The 13,789-nt window shown below is 47.7% G+C and overlaps 1 protein-coding gene across 3 annotated transcripts in view; it reads right to left on the bottom strand.

Annotated features, from left to right (window-relative positions):
• Window positions 1-13,572, bottom strand: part of BDNF (brain derived neurotrophic factor) — a 90,992-nt gene extending 77,420 nt beyond the window's left edge. Inside the window, exon 1 of one of the 3 annotated variants that reach the window (XM_060766049.2) lies at window positions 12,987-13,572. In XM_060766049.2, the coding sequence (XP_060622032.1) occupies window positions 12,987-12,989 (3 nt within the window). In that variant the 5' untranslated portion in view covers window positions 12,990-13,572. Of the gene's footprint in view, window positions 1-11,557; window positions 11,633-11,745; window positions 12,048-12,986 lie in introns of those variants that run through there. The other 2 variants (XM_060766067.2, XM_060766037.2) reach the window with 2 other exon arrangements.
• Between the last annotated feature and the right edge of the window lie 217 nt (window positions 13,573-13,789).

Raw genomic sequence — 13,789 nt, 5'->3', positions numbered from 1 at the left:
AGAGCAGAAGATAAATAAAGTGTGTTGTTGTTGTTGTTGTTGTTGTTATTATTATTATTATTATTATTATTATTATTATTATTATTAAGTGGTATCAAACTGTCCATCAAAACTGTACTAAATGACCAATCACTTAGAAATATTAGCATACTATTGTTCTTGAAGCCTCCCAGAATTAATGAAATCTCTTTGCAATGAGAGTGAATAGGGTGTAAGCTACACTGACTCCATGAGCAATATTTCTAAGTAAGATCTTCATATTTAAAGTTATTTCAGTGATAATGAATGGGGGAAGTAATCTGCCCCCTCCTGCAAATATCTGGTAATAGGAATAATTAATAACAATCTGAAAACCAACTTTGAGCCAATTGAATCTTCCATAGTTGACTACTAGTATATTTTACAACATTCAGTGGCAGCAGGGTAATTTATGGGGGTCATGCAGAAGAACAGGTTTATCTTCCAACAAAGGGGTAATGGTTGGTTAGGCAGCTCAGGTCACACAGGTGAAGTACTGTGTCAATATCCCTAATGGTCAAACTGGCTTGGCAGTAGCCTAGGAAACTGGGAACTGAAATGAGCAGATGAAATTACTTCACCACAGGTCCAGAGGCAGAAAAAGACAAGTCATATTAATTCTTCTTGTGTACCTTTAAGTTAGTGCTGGGACTTAAGAGAAGCCTCCCATAGGATGGTAAAACATCCAGGTATCCCCTGGGCAACTTCCTTGCAAATGGCCAATTTTCTCACACCAGAAGCAACTTGCAGTTTCTCAAGTCACTCCTGACACGAAGAAAAATTAGTGCTGACTTGCAGCAATCTTATTCTAGGGTTTTCCCACCAAAAAACTGTTTCTCCAACTTGGCAGCAGCAGGAAGTACCTATCCAATCCAAGTGCACAAACCTCTACGGCTGTGGATGCCTGTTTTCTCCAATAAGGCATAACCAGGTAATCACCTTTGATTTCAGATTTAAAAAGGTTGGGGTGGGAAATGAGAATGGGGAATCAAACCTAGCTTGAGTCTTCTGGGTGTGTTCAGTGCTCAATTTGGGGAACTTTTTTTTGGAGTGGTGGTGTCAAAGAGTTCTGAGAAGTTACTTTGGAGGACTTGGTGGGGAACACACTGCTTACAGAATTGCAAATGCCACATCTAATCAAAAAGTACATCAAGAACACAACCAAGAATACTGTTAACACACTATTATTCCTTTGAGAAGGGAGCAAAAATGTATTTTAACTTGTGTACTCTTTGTACTAAATGGGTACAACTGCAACTTCCTGGCTGCATCTGAAAGCTCAAATGTTGAGCTCTTTACTCAGCCCTGTCACTGGCAAGCTCTACATTTATTTCAGAGATTTGGCACAGCTCCTTCTACATATCATGCTGTGCTGCCAAAATTGTCTAAAGAACTTATTTTGGCACTTAACTTTCCTCTCCTTCTTCACAGGAACATTGCTAGGTTGGAGTGGTACCTGCTGCAAAGTTTAGACATGGGGCTAAATGTGTTGTGGAAGGCTTCCCTTATCTGTGTCCAGTATAGGCATGTTTACTGCACAATCACATTCCTCATAAAGAATATATTTCTGAAAGTGAAGTGCAAATTTGAGAAGCAGGTGATGGAGAACAGGTATGCTCATCAGAAGGGTGGGATTGACCTCTGCAACTAGTAGCAACTCTAGTGTGTTGTTTTGTAATGTGTGAAACAGCATGATATATGTCAACCGTCTCTCATCTAGGCTTAGAAGAACTGACTAGCTTTCAAAATCCAATTACATCATAGGCTTTCAGTCCATTCTTAGTACATGTCTATATTCGCTATTACACACCAGCTATGCCCTTAACATTGTGGGCTGTGATCTGCAATGTATGTGTTCTCAAGTTTCCCATTTGACAGTGGCCCTGGAGTAAATGGGCTCTGGATAGCAGCCATATGACGTCAAAGGGACTACTTCAGAATAAGTAGCTGAAGGGTTGCAGCATAAGAATAGAAACAAGATGTAAGCAGATGGAAATGTTAGCGCTGCCAAGGATGACAGCTCACGAGAATGCATCACACATTTGTGGAATAATGAAAAAGGGTGGGCAGTTGTTATGCTAACTTCATGCTGCTCGTTATGTTTTTTTCTGACTCCCAAATCTGCTAGAGAACAGAGGGGGATCATGCTTGTTGCTTCCCAGAGATATTTTCAGCTAAGTCAGAGCAACCAGGGTAGGTTTCTTGCTTGCTTGTGGGTGGAGGACAGACCTGTGTGTGTGCATCTGCACATACGTACAAGCACACACACACATACACGTACGTCATACTGTCTCTGTGTCTCTCCCTTTCTCACAAATGTACATACAAACGGCACTGGTCTTGACCCCACTCTAATGAAATATAAAAGGTCAATTGGAAATAATTCAAGATTTGCGGTGCTGTAGCAGACAAAAGTCAGAGTCACAAAATTATTTGCAAATGAACACTGAACATCTCAGAGTAGCATTCCTTTTATATCACATGCTGATTGTGAATCAAGCTGATAGGAACTTCCCTATCAAATTTTGGGATAAGTCCCTACCATATGGACAGTGTTTAACATATGAAAGTTAGGAACTCAATGAAACATGGGTGATAGTCTACCCATAGATTTCCTCTTAACTGTGGGGTTCTGTACTATGAGTGTAATTATACTTTCTCCATCACATACCTTTGCATCATTGGATCACTGTCAAGGATCACAAATATTATTCTAGAAAGAGATTATATACATTACTTGAAAACAGTGACCAAGATCTAAGAGAACTTTGAAACAGTGCAATGAAAACAAGATAGCATTGGTCTTCCTTCCTTCATCAGTGGAGCCTGATCTTGGGACTCCAGGTATTATTGAACTTCAAGTACCAAAAGCCCTGACCAGTACAACTAATTAATAGCAGTTCTGGGAATCATTGTCCAATGACATCTGGTTCATTTCATTAAGGACTGGTTTGTACCTTCTCATGCAAGGTATGAGATCTTCTCATGCATATACAGTACCACACCATATCAATTGGCTCTGGTATTCATGTTTTCACGTATCCATGTCCCACAAAATATGGCATTTTTGGCCCAACTCTATGGTATTTTCAGTCCAAAGGTACTATATTTCAATAGGCTTCACTATTATCAATATCCACACAAAGTTTGGGAGCACATCACCCTTGGATATAATAGCTGTACTGTACTAAGCATGAGAAGCAGGACTTGGAAAGAGTTACTTTTGTACTTTTCAGTCCAGCATGGCCACATCATGCATAGCCTCCTCCTCTGTTCATGTTCTCGTCTCCCTTTAAAGCTGCTCACTTTAGTGACCATCATTACATCTTGTGGTAGATAATCCCACAGTTTAATTATGCAGTGTGAAGAAATGCTTCCTTTTATGTGTCTTGAATTTCCCACCACTTAGTAAATGACCTGAGGTTCTACTATTTTAAGAGTGGGAGAGCAAATTATCTCTACCTGCTTTCTAAAAGTATTCCCATGTGAATCATGTCCTCCTTACTCACCTTTCCCACTAAGCTACAGTTCCCCAGAAGCACACTTTCTCATGGAAGAATTTCTCCAGTGCCTTTATCATTTTAGTTTTCTCTTTTTGCATGTTTTCTAACTATACAATATCCTTCTTCGGCAGCAGTGATTAGAATGTTATGTACGGGGCATATGAAATTGCCTTTTAGTTACATTGTATAGATGAATACAGATCTATATTTATAGAATGTAAGCTATCAAAACGACCTCTGAATATTTCTATGAAAACTTTATGAAATTAATGTCATCACCATATGTCAACACATAACTTGAGGGTGTGCAGACACACACACACACACTATTAGAACTTCTGTAACTACTTAGTAAACCAATTGCAAATTCCAAAAAACAATAGAGAAGAATTGAATGACTAATTGTATTTGGGAATCTGGACCTTCTGCCTAGCAGGCATATGGAGTTATGTATAGTAAAAACATTAAAACACAACATAAAAGAAGAACAAAACCTGTATAGAGAAAATTTATGAGCAGCCATAAAAATAAAGAGCAGCTAAACATTAAAGGTTCAAAGCCTGATGGAATAGGACAGCCTTTGAATATGAGAGTGCAGTAAACTTTCTCAGTACTTGGCAAGATGGTATAGTTTTCCTATGTGGTATGTAGGAACTTTACATAAATATTTAGGTGGACCATCACTTAGGGGAAGGTCTGTGTGTATTAGTCCTGCTTCAGTATTATTGAGACCCAAACTTTAACAATTGTACCAAGCATTTCTGCCTCCTGGGTTGGAATGACATCTCTGTGATTATTTCTTATAAGAAAATTGGTTGGAAATACATTTCTACATGAATGCCAATATTGTGTAATGGCTTGAGTCTTGAACGAGAACTAAAGAAAACCAGGGTTTGAATCCCTGCTTGGCTATGGAAGCCCATTGGTTGACCTTGGGCAAGTCACACTCTCAGCTTCAAAAGAAGACAAAGGCCAACCTTCTCTGAAGAAATTATGCCAAGAAAATGCCATGAGGTCTCCTTAATGTCACCATAACTTGGAAATGACTTAAAGAACATAAGATATTTTTTTTAATGTGGGTGAGATGTTTGAGAGTCAGACAGTGTTTCTCAAACTGTGCTCCTCCAGGTGTTTTGGACTTCAGCTCCCAGAAATCACAGCCATCTTACCAGCTGTCAGGTATTGTGGGAACTGAAGTTCAAAACATCTGGAGGAGCTCAGTTTGAGAAGCTCTTCTTTAGAAAATAAGGTGGCCCATAAGAATGTGGGTTCACCATCTCTATTTTAAGGAAGGCCCATGAAGCATGTTCTAATGCTGTAAGACAGTGGTTCTCAACCTGTGGCTCTCCAGTTTCCCAGCTGTTAGGATTTCTGGGAGTTGAAGGCCAAAACATCTGGGGACCCACAGGTTGAGAACCACTGCTGTAAGAGATGTGAAAAATGCTTCATGACTTCAGTCAGATCTTAAACAAGGGACAGAAAAATCCAAAGTGATTAGGGACCACTCCATTCACTGTGTAAATTCACAACATAAACATGCATAAACATCCCATTTCCAAAATTGATCCAAGTGAAGCCAACAGTTTGGAATGTACAGTTCAGCATAAAAAGCTCTGCAATGATGAAATACATAAATCTATACCCAACTGAAGTAAATGATGCATTTTTTTGTTTTCTTTCATTGCAGAAACCTAAAAAGAAGATTCAGGGATGCTCAATGGCCAAGGAAGCTTATTTGCTGACAATCTTAGTAGATAGAATTCAATTACAACAAAAATACACCTATTATCCTAAACATATTCTGAATTGACTGGTTTCTCTGAATTTCCTGGGACAAGTTAATCTTATTTCAATTCTATGTAATTCCCCCAACACCATTCAGAAAAAAGAACTGTTAGTATTAATGCTTCGAAGTCTAAATTTGATTACTAATTCATTCATAGTTAAATAGAAACATTGTATAGCACAAAGTGAAATCCTGGTATCAGTCAAGTCTGTACTGAAATAGAAAGGACATAAATTGCAAAACTTGAAACTGATTTTTTAAACCAAAACCTCCAGAATTTCTCAGCTAACATTTATTACTGGTTAGCCTGCACTTGCCATGCTTGCAGCAGCATTTTGGGAGTATTGCCCAGCTCTGAGCCCCCCCCCCCCAGCTTTGAACCAAGAATTGCTGTTCTGGACTGTTCAATTCATCCACCTCCTCATATCCCACAATGCCCACTTAAGCAGCTTTGGAAAACCACCTGCAGGGCAGAAAAACAACAGCCCCCTCATATGTATTACTGATTGCTGTATTAGTTTGTTGTATTTTCCTGTGGAATATCTTGTCATCCCTCCACTGGGCTTAAGGTGGCACACATGGACTTCCCCTCCCCACTTTTTCCATACAAAAAGTGGCAAATAGTGGCTTATATATCAATGGTGCATTGAATCTACTCCCATTTGATTTAAACTTTTAAGGAGCTATCCAAGGTGCCAAATGCCCTCCTGAAACAGATTCACCACTTTTACTGACAGCAAATCCCAAAGGTAAGTCAGACTGAGAAAGAGTAATAAGCCCAAAGTGACCTGATGAGTTTTACTCTGGGTCTGCAAACTTCTAGTTGTGTAGTGGTAAGTAGTGACCTTCATTAACAGTCCCATAAGAGGAGGATGGGGTCGGGATTTCTAGCATTTTCCAATTCCACCAGGACCAGAGGTTTTGTAAAATTAATGATCTTACATTTCCTGTATTCACATTCTCTTGGTCACTTTGCCTGCCCCTGTATTTTTAGTCTCAACTGAACAGCAATGTTACAACAATGCTAGAAATTTGGGGATTGAAATAACATTTCATTGGGATATTGTTTTGTGTGTCTTCTAATTTCCCCCCTCTTATTGCTATACCCCTGTCTAGGACTCAGTATATACATGGATTCCTACTTGCCTTTCATTTACACTGAGTCCAAAATCTGAACTGGCATGACAGAAGGAAGGGGGTGGGGAGGAAGTAAGTAGGAAAGAAAGAGTTAAAAGATGGCTGGATCAAATAAGAAGAACTTTGGGTAGATGGAGGGTCTGTGTGCAGACAGAGTAAATGGGATATATTTTACCCCATCAACTTTTGGTAGGTGTTAGTCACAGCTAAAGCAACCTCTCTGCAAAAGGCAAGAGAAAACTATGCCTTAAGTCCGGAAATGGGGTATCTGGCCCTTAGAAGTTGAAAAGAGCATAGGCAATGATGAATGATGAGGAGAGTTACAATCTAATAGTATCTTGAGGGCTACACAATCTTTATCCTTGCTTTAAATGCAAGGATAGTGGATAGTGATTTTCAATTAAACAGAATGCAAGAGAGAGGGGGAAAATATAGAATGGGAATGGGAATCAAGTTTTACTACAAGGGCAGAACTTACTCCAGCACCCAGCAAAAACATGCAGTGGTTTAGTTTACTTTGCTTTTTAGAATCACAGAACTAGAAGGAACTACAAGGCTCATCCAATCCCAATCCTTGCGGAAAGGGAGGATGCCCCTCCAAGCTCTGTTTAAAGGAGAGTTCTCCACCACCACCACCTTACCACAGGCTGTTTTTTCCACTGCTAAATATGCTTTACATTAAAAAGTTACTTCTGGCATTTAGGAAGAATCTCTTTTTAAAATTTTAATATCCATTCTAGTTTCTGGAGCAGCAGAAAACAATTTTGCCCCATTTTTCACATGAAGGGAGTCTTTATGTCACTCTCTGTCTATGCTTCTCCGAACTAAACATTCTTGTCTTTCTACACCATTCCTCAGAGTTTGGTTTCTAGACCCTTGATCATCCTGATGGCCTTCCTCCGGGCACTTTTTTCACCTTGTTAATATCCCTCCTGAACTGTAATGTCCAGGACTTGACTCAGGATCCCAGGTGAGGTCTGACCAAAGCAGAAGAGAGTTCGCAGCACCACTGAACAGCTCTTTCAGTCCAAAAGTTCCTCCTAATGATTCAGTGGAATCACTTGTTTGTCATTTCAACCCATTCAACAACAGATAGCAAGCTTTCTCCATATTCTACATGCCATGCCTTCATATATTTATATATGGCTATCAAAAAAGAGAAGATAGGGGATTGGAAGGATGGGGTGATAATACCCAGTCTCTAAACATGTGTATGGATATAATGGGATTAGCATATATTTATCCTACACACACATTTATGGAATTGTTCACTGGATCAAAAGCTGCCAGGGGTGTTTTGGTCATATGTCCCTGCATGGCAGGGGTTGGACTGGGTCTCTTCCAACTCTATGACTCTATATGTGGCAATTTTAGGCAATTTTAGGCAAGGTCAGATTAAGACTTATCCTGGCGCTAAACAATATTACATTTAAGGGTTTTGATTTAAGAATTACATATATTTTGAAAAGTCAGGTTGTATCAAATTGTGGAACTAACCTGAAACTGGTTTAAGTTGTGCATACACCCAGTATTGATAGTTGTACCTGTGTGGGAGCTTCACCTGGGAAAATAAGCTGGGTTTGAAAGTACCCTGGTCTGAGTTTACACCTTGTCCCTTTAGTTCTCCTGGTAAAGGCTTCCAGCCCAAGACTTTTGGTTCAGCAGCCCTTGGGTTTTAAGACTTGTGCTGCATCATGCAAAGGCATCAACAGGCAAGAGTCCCTGCGCATGTGCAAAGTACTTCATGCATTATAACCCCTTTATACAGACGTCTAAAAATTAATGACAAGGATTTGGGTGGGTGGGGGGAGGTAGAGGGCTTTTCTCCTAGATTCCCCAGGACCTACAAGTTCAGGAACTAAGTTCGGAAACGCCTAACCCAAAAGCCAAATGACTGGGGCATATGTCTGCAACTCTACCTTCACATTTGCCAAATTACAGCCCAACAGACAGATATGCAGGAGAATTCGGGACCAAAAAGGATGGAAGCTCAACAGGTAGGTCTGCACTTGCTCCGCATTTAGCCTGGCTTCACCAACAGGGATTTAGGGTGATGGAGGGGAAACTATATCGCTGGCATGGGCAAACTTGGGCCCTCGCTCCAGGTGTTTTGGACTTCAACTCCCACCATTCCTCACAGCCTCAGGCCCCTTCCTTTTCTTCCCTTCCTTCGCTTAAGTGGCTGAGGGGGAAAAGGAAGGGGGCTGAGGCTGTTAGGAATGGTGGGAGTTGAAGTCCAAAACACCTGGAGCGAGGGCCCAAGTTTGCCCATACCTATGATGTACCATTTGGGTTATGAAACCCTTCTCTGACTTGCCCCTGAGGACATTTCCCGCAGAAGCACAACTAGGAAGAAACTCCACGGTTTCAGGCTCTGAATACGACACGATCTCACTTGGGCCATGGGCTCCGTTGCGAAGCCCACCCAAGGGATGCCGCCTGAGGGCTTTCAAGGGACCCTTCGCCCCAGAGGCCGGCCTTTGCAAGACCAAGAGCCTTGATGGCCCCTTGCCCTCCCTCCCTCCAAGCACAGCAATGGTGAGGAACACAAAACATTTCCTTTGTATTGTCGAAGGCTTTCATGGCTGGAATCACTGGGTTGTTGTAGGTTTTTTCGGGCTATATGGCCGTGTTCTAGAGGCATTCTCTCCTGACGTTTCGCCTGCATCTATGGCAAGCTTCCTCGGAAGTTGTGAGGCCCTTTTGCATTCTTTCCCTCCTCTCTGCTGCCGGCCAGGAGAAGAAGACCTCACAACCTCTGAGGATGCTTGCCATAGATACAGGCGAAACGTCAGGAGAGAATGCCTCTAGAACATGGTCATTAAGGCCAAAAAACGTACAACAACCCAACATTTCCTTTTCTTCCTTTCCTGGCCCGCAGCAGAGAGGAAGGAAGAAAAACAAGAGGGCGAGAAAAACCCGCGCGGCGCCTTTAATGCCTCTTCTGCCCCCCCCCCCCCCCCCCCCCCGTTTTCCACCGGGCCTTTCCCCGCTCCGCATTGAAAGGCAGCGAGTGGGGAGCCGCCACCTCGGAATCCCTTCCTTCGCAGCACGGTCTGGGGAGTGGCGCCCGCTCCAACAGCCCTTTTCCCGTGCCTTCCTCCTCCTCCTCCTCCTCCTCCTCCTCCCCGAAGCCGGGCCCGGGGCTCCTCCTCCCGCCCCTGCGCCCTCGCTTCCGAAGGAGGCCCCTCCTGGCTGGGAGCCCAAGAAAAGAGCGCGCGAAAGCCAGGGCGCAGGGGCGGGGATTGGGGGGCTTGCCGGGTCTACGGTGCGCTCCTCGGCCTGGGGTCCCGCTGGAGCCAGCCTCCCTCCTGGGCGAACCACACCCTGCTGCGAAATCCCCGGCTGCCTCGACGGCTCCCGCCTTCCTGCCTTCCTTCCTTGCTTCCTTCCTTCCTTCCTCCAAACCCGCCCCGCGCGCTTGCTCGTGCTCGCTAGGGATTCTCCCTCCGTCGTCGCCTTCGTCGTCTTCCTGCCCTGCGCGGCTACGTGAGCGCAATCGCGGCAGCGGAGGAGGAGGAGGCCCAATGAACGGCCAAGGCAGCGAGGCGGGAGGAGGAGGAGGAGGAGGAGGGACTGCAAGCCGGGCAAGGCAGGCAGGCGAAGGAGGAAGGAAGGAAGGAAGGAAGGAAGGAAGGAAGGAGGGAAGGAGGGAGGGAGGGAGGGAGGGGGAGGAAGGAAGGAAGGAAGGAAGGAAGGAAGGAAGGAAGGAAGGAAGGAAGGAAGGAAGGAGAGGGAGTATGGAAGGATGCTCGGATGGAAGGAAGAAGAATGTGGATAAGGAAGGAAGGAGCAGTCAAGCCACCCAGCTTATCCGCTCGCCTAAGCCGGGCCACGGCGACTAGAAACAAAGCACCGGCTTGGCCACTGGCCTCTCTTTCTTTCTTTCTTTCTTTCTCCCTTCCAGAGGCAGCGCTTGCTCTTCCTTCCTCTCTTTCCCTCTTTCTGTCTCCCTCTGGGGCAAGAAAGAGCGAGGAGGTCCCTGCCGGCGCCTCTCTGGACCTGGGGGCGACAGGGGGCTCTCCCCATTTCTTTCCAGTCCCTCTCCAGCCCCGTCACAAGCCTCCTGGGTTTGTGACACCTCCTGCCCTTCTCTCTTTCTCTCATTTGGGCGAAGGAGGTCCATTGGCGACAGGAGGGAGAAAGAGAGAAGCCTCCTCCCTCCCTCCTTCCTTCCCTCCCTGCCTCCCTCCCTTCCTCCCTCCCTGCTTGAAGAGGCTCGACTGCGTCTCTGGTTCGCTCCCCGGTCCAGATCCTCCCTCCGCCTCCTCTCCTCGGGGCCCCTCTGTCCAGATGGGCGCCCAGACCCGGGGCCAGGCTTCACCCCCGGCTCTGGCTGCTGATGGGGAAGGGAAGGCGTCCTTTTGGGGAGGAGAAAGCCATGCGCCTGCCCGCCCGCCTGCCTCTCCGCCCCGTAGCAGCAGCGCCCACTAAGCGGAGCTCTCTCCCTCTCTTTCTGCCTCTCCCTACGGCTCCAAACTGCTGACTTTCCCCGGCTTATTTTTAGCCCAGCGACTCAATATTCTTAGCTCCGTGTCTACGTAGGAAGGAGCATCGCAAGAGGGAACGAGGGAGGGGAGGAGCCGGAGGACTGAATGAGCGCAGGATGGAGTTCCCGTCGGAGAGAGCTTTCCCCAGCCTCCCGTTTCCCCGCAGAGGAAAGTCTAAGGAAAGGAAAGGAAAGGAAAGGAAAGGAAAGGAAAGGAAAGGAAAGGAAAGGAAAGGAAAGGAAAGGAAAGAAAAGAAAAGAAAAGAAAAGAAAAGGGGGCCCCGGTGGGAGGGAGGCTACGCAGGCGAAGGCCAAGGCTTGGAGCAAAAAGGGAGTTTTCCCCCTCCAAGTGCGTGCAGGCAGCTCCCCTGCCCCAAATAGACTGTATTCTCCGTTGCTGGGATGCCTCTCTCTGCTTATCGCTCGCTGGTGATGTAGTGAGTGATCCCTCCCTCCCTCTCTCCATTCATTCATTCATTCATTCATTCATCCCTCCAGGAACTGCGCGCTTCCTCCCTCCTTTCCCCCCAAAAGCACACAAACACAACCAATTCACTGGGGGCTGGACGGAGTTCTGGCCAACTCCGGAGAGGGAAGGGAGTGAGGGGCCTCGCTGGCGCCTACCTTGGCTCCTCTTTTCCTCTGCTCCGCCAGAGAGAGGACACAGACCCGGCCGAGAGCAGCCCACGGTCCCCCCATAATAATAACAACCAGAGACTGGGGCAGGGAAGGAGGGGAGGGAGGGAGGGAGGGAGAGGAAGGAGAAGGGGGAGGGGAAAAGCCCCGCGTGGGAGAGGGAGGGGGAGCCTTACCTCGGTCCCCGCGAGCCCCCCGCCACTGGCTAGATGGCGCCGGGCAGAGGCGCTCGCATCGCCCAGAGTGGCCCGCGCCGTCGGTGCCCAGGCGCCCCCGCAAACTCGGCTCTGGCGCGGGTCTGTCCCGCTCTCCGCCGCCGCCGCTCCGGGTTGGAGGCGGTTCCTGCCCAGGTCCGCCACAACCGGGACGTAGGAGCAACTCTGAAGCAAGGAGGGAGCTCTCCCTCTCCCTTCCTCTCCCTCTCCCTTCTTCTTCTTCTTCTCTCTCTCTCTCTCCGTCGCTTCCCTCCTCGCCAGATCTTATCACAGTGTGAGGAGGGAGGTCCAGGCTGGCCGCCTTTTAAGCGCTGAGGGATTCACTCCGGATTACCTGGGCTGACAAACCCCATCGCCTCCCTCCGAGGCCAGCCCCACTCCTTCCCCAGCCCCCACCCGCCCCCCTCTTTCTTTTCTCCTTGGGAAAAGCGGGAGGAGGAGGGGAGAAGAGGGGGAAGGTCTGGCGTTGACATTTCCATGAAGTCACTTGGTGCGGCCTGAAGCCCCCTCCCCTCTTTCCTGAGTCACGTGAGCCCGGCTTTTGCACGGGCTGTAAATAGAAGATCACATGTTGGACGGACCTGGGGATTTGGGGAGGGGGTGGGGGCAGAGGAGAGGAATACCCCCTTTCGCTTCCTTTCTCGCCCCATCGCTCTGACCCTCTTTCCCAACACATCCCCCCATGCCCTCCATCCAAAGCCAAGCGGTGTGTGTTTTGGGAGAAAGGGGGAGGGGGGTCCCACAAAGTAAAACAAGAGCCAAGCAGCAGCTCCTTTCGGAGGAAGGAAACCCGGGCTCCAAGTTTCTTCTGCGTAGCTCGAAATCCCCGCAAAGCTCGGCCCTTCCTTCAAGTTGGGCAGACGCACCGCGCCGCCCTCCTTCCCGGGACGCCCGAGGCTTGCTGGGGCTCTGCGTGGCCAAACGGAGGCGCTCCAGAAAGCCGGGCTTCTTTTTTGGCGCGGGGGGGGGGCGGGGGCGGGGAGGAGAGGCAGGGGAAGGTTTCGGAGGGGAAGGGAAGGAGCGGCGAAGTAAATTGTTGTCAAGCAACAGCCTTCTTTCTTCCCGCTTTGGAGAGAAGCTCTCCCTGTCTCTTTCTTTCCAAGCACAAATTGGGGGGAAGCACGCCCCGGGGCGCTCCCCCCTCCCTCCCTCCCTCCCCCTCCCCGCACCAAAGCCTCCCCTCCGGAGTCCCACTCACTCACCATGGTTTCGGGTTCTTTTTTGATTGTTTTTTTTTGTTTTTTTCCCCGGCCGTCCTGGAGCCCCGAAGCGCCTTTACAATCCCGTCTCTCCTCCAGATGCTGGGAGGTAATGTGTCTCGTTTGAAGTCATCATGTGAGAAGTTCTCTCTCCGCTCGGCTCCGTGGATCGCCCACCACTTGGTGTGACTTATGAATCTAATAACCACCCTGTGCAATATCCGCCGAGCCGCCAAACTCGCCACACACCGCCACCTGGGTGACTTACAGGAAGGCAAAGCCAGGCAAGGCAAGGCAAGGCAAGGCAGGCAAGGCAGGAAGGAAGGAAGGAAGGAAGGCAGGGTGGCAGGGAGGAAGGAAGGAAGGCAGCCAGCGGCGGGCAGGAGGCTGCTGGCTAGCTGGCTGGCTGGCTGGCTGGCTGGCGGGGAGAGCTTGCCTTCGCACTCACTCACACATATAGACACACACTCGCTCCCTGTATCACACACACTCACACACGCCCCACGGGCACACGCGCCCCACACACCGCCGCCGGCCCTCGATTTACGCAAACGCCTGAGCTCACAGGCACGTTTCTCCCCTTTGGGTAGCTTCTTCTTACGTGATCTTAATGAAGGGGGGGAAAGGCTGAGCCACGAGACCCAACCAGAACAAGAGGGGGGGGGGGAGAAGGGGGGATGTATGCCCTTTCCTCTCTCCCTTTCTCTCTCTACCCTCTCGGGAGCCGCACGTGAGGAGTGGGCTACAAACTTCTCCAGCTCACTTTGTGTGCCTCTCGTTCTGTCCCCGGAAGCCTTGACATGAGT

Source organism: Anolis sagrei, chromosome 1, assembly GCF_037176765.1.
Source record: "Anolis sagrei isolate rAnoSag1 chromosome 1, rAnoSag1.mat, whole genome shotgun sequence".
In the NCBI taxonomy this organism is placed as follows: Eukaryota; Metazoa; Chordata; class Lepidosauria; order Squamata; family Dactyloidae; genus Anolis; species Anolis sagrei.
The sequence above is the reverse complement of the archived record's forward strand: the minus strand, read 5'-3'. Positions and strand labels throughout refer to the sequence as shown.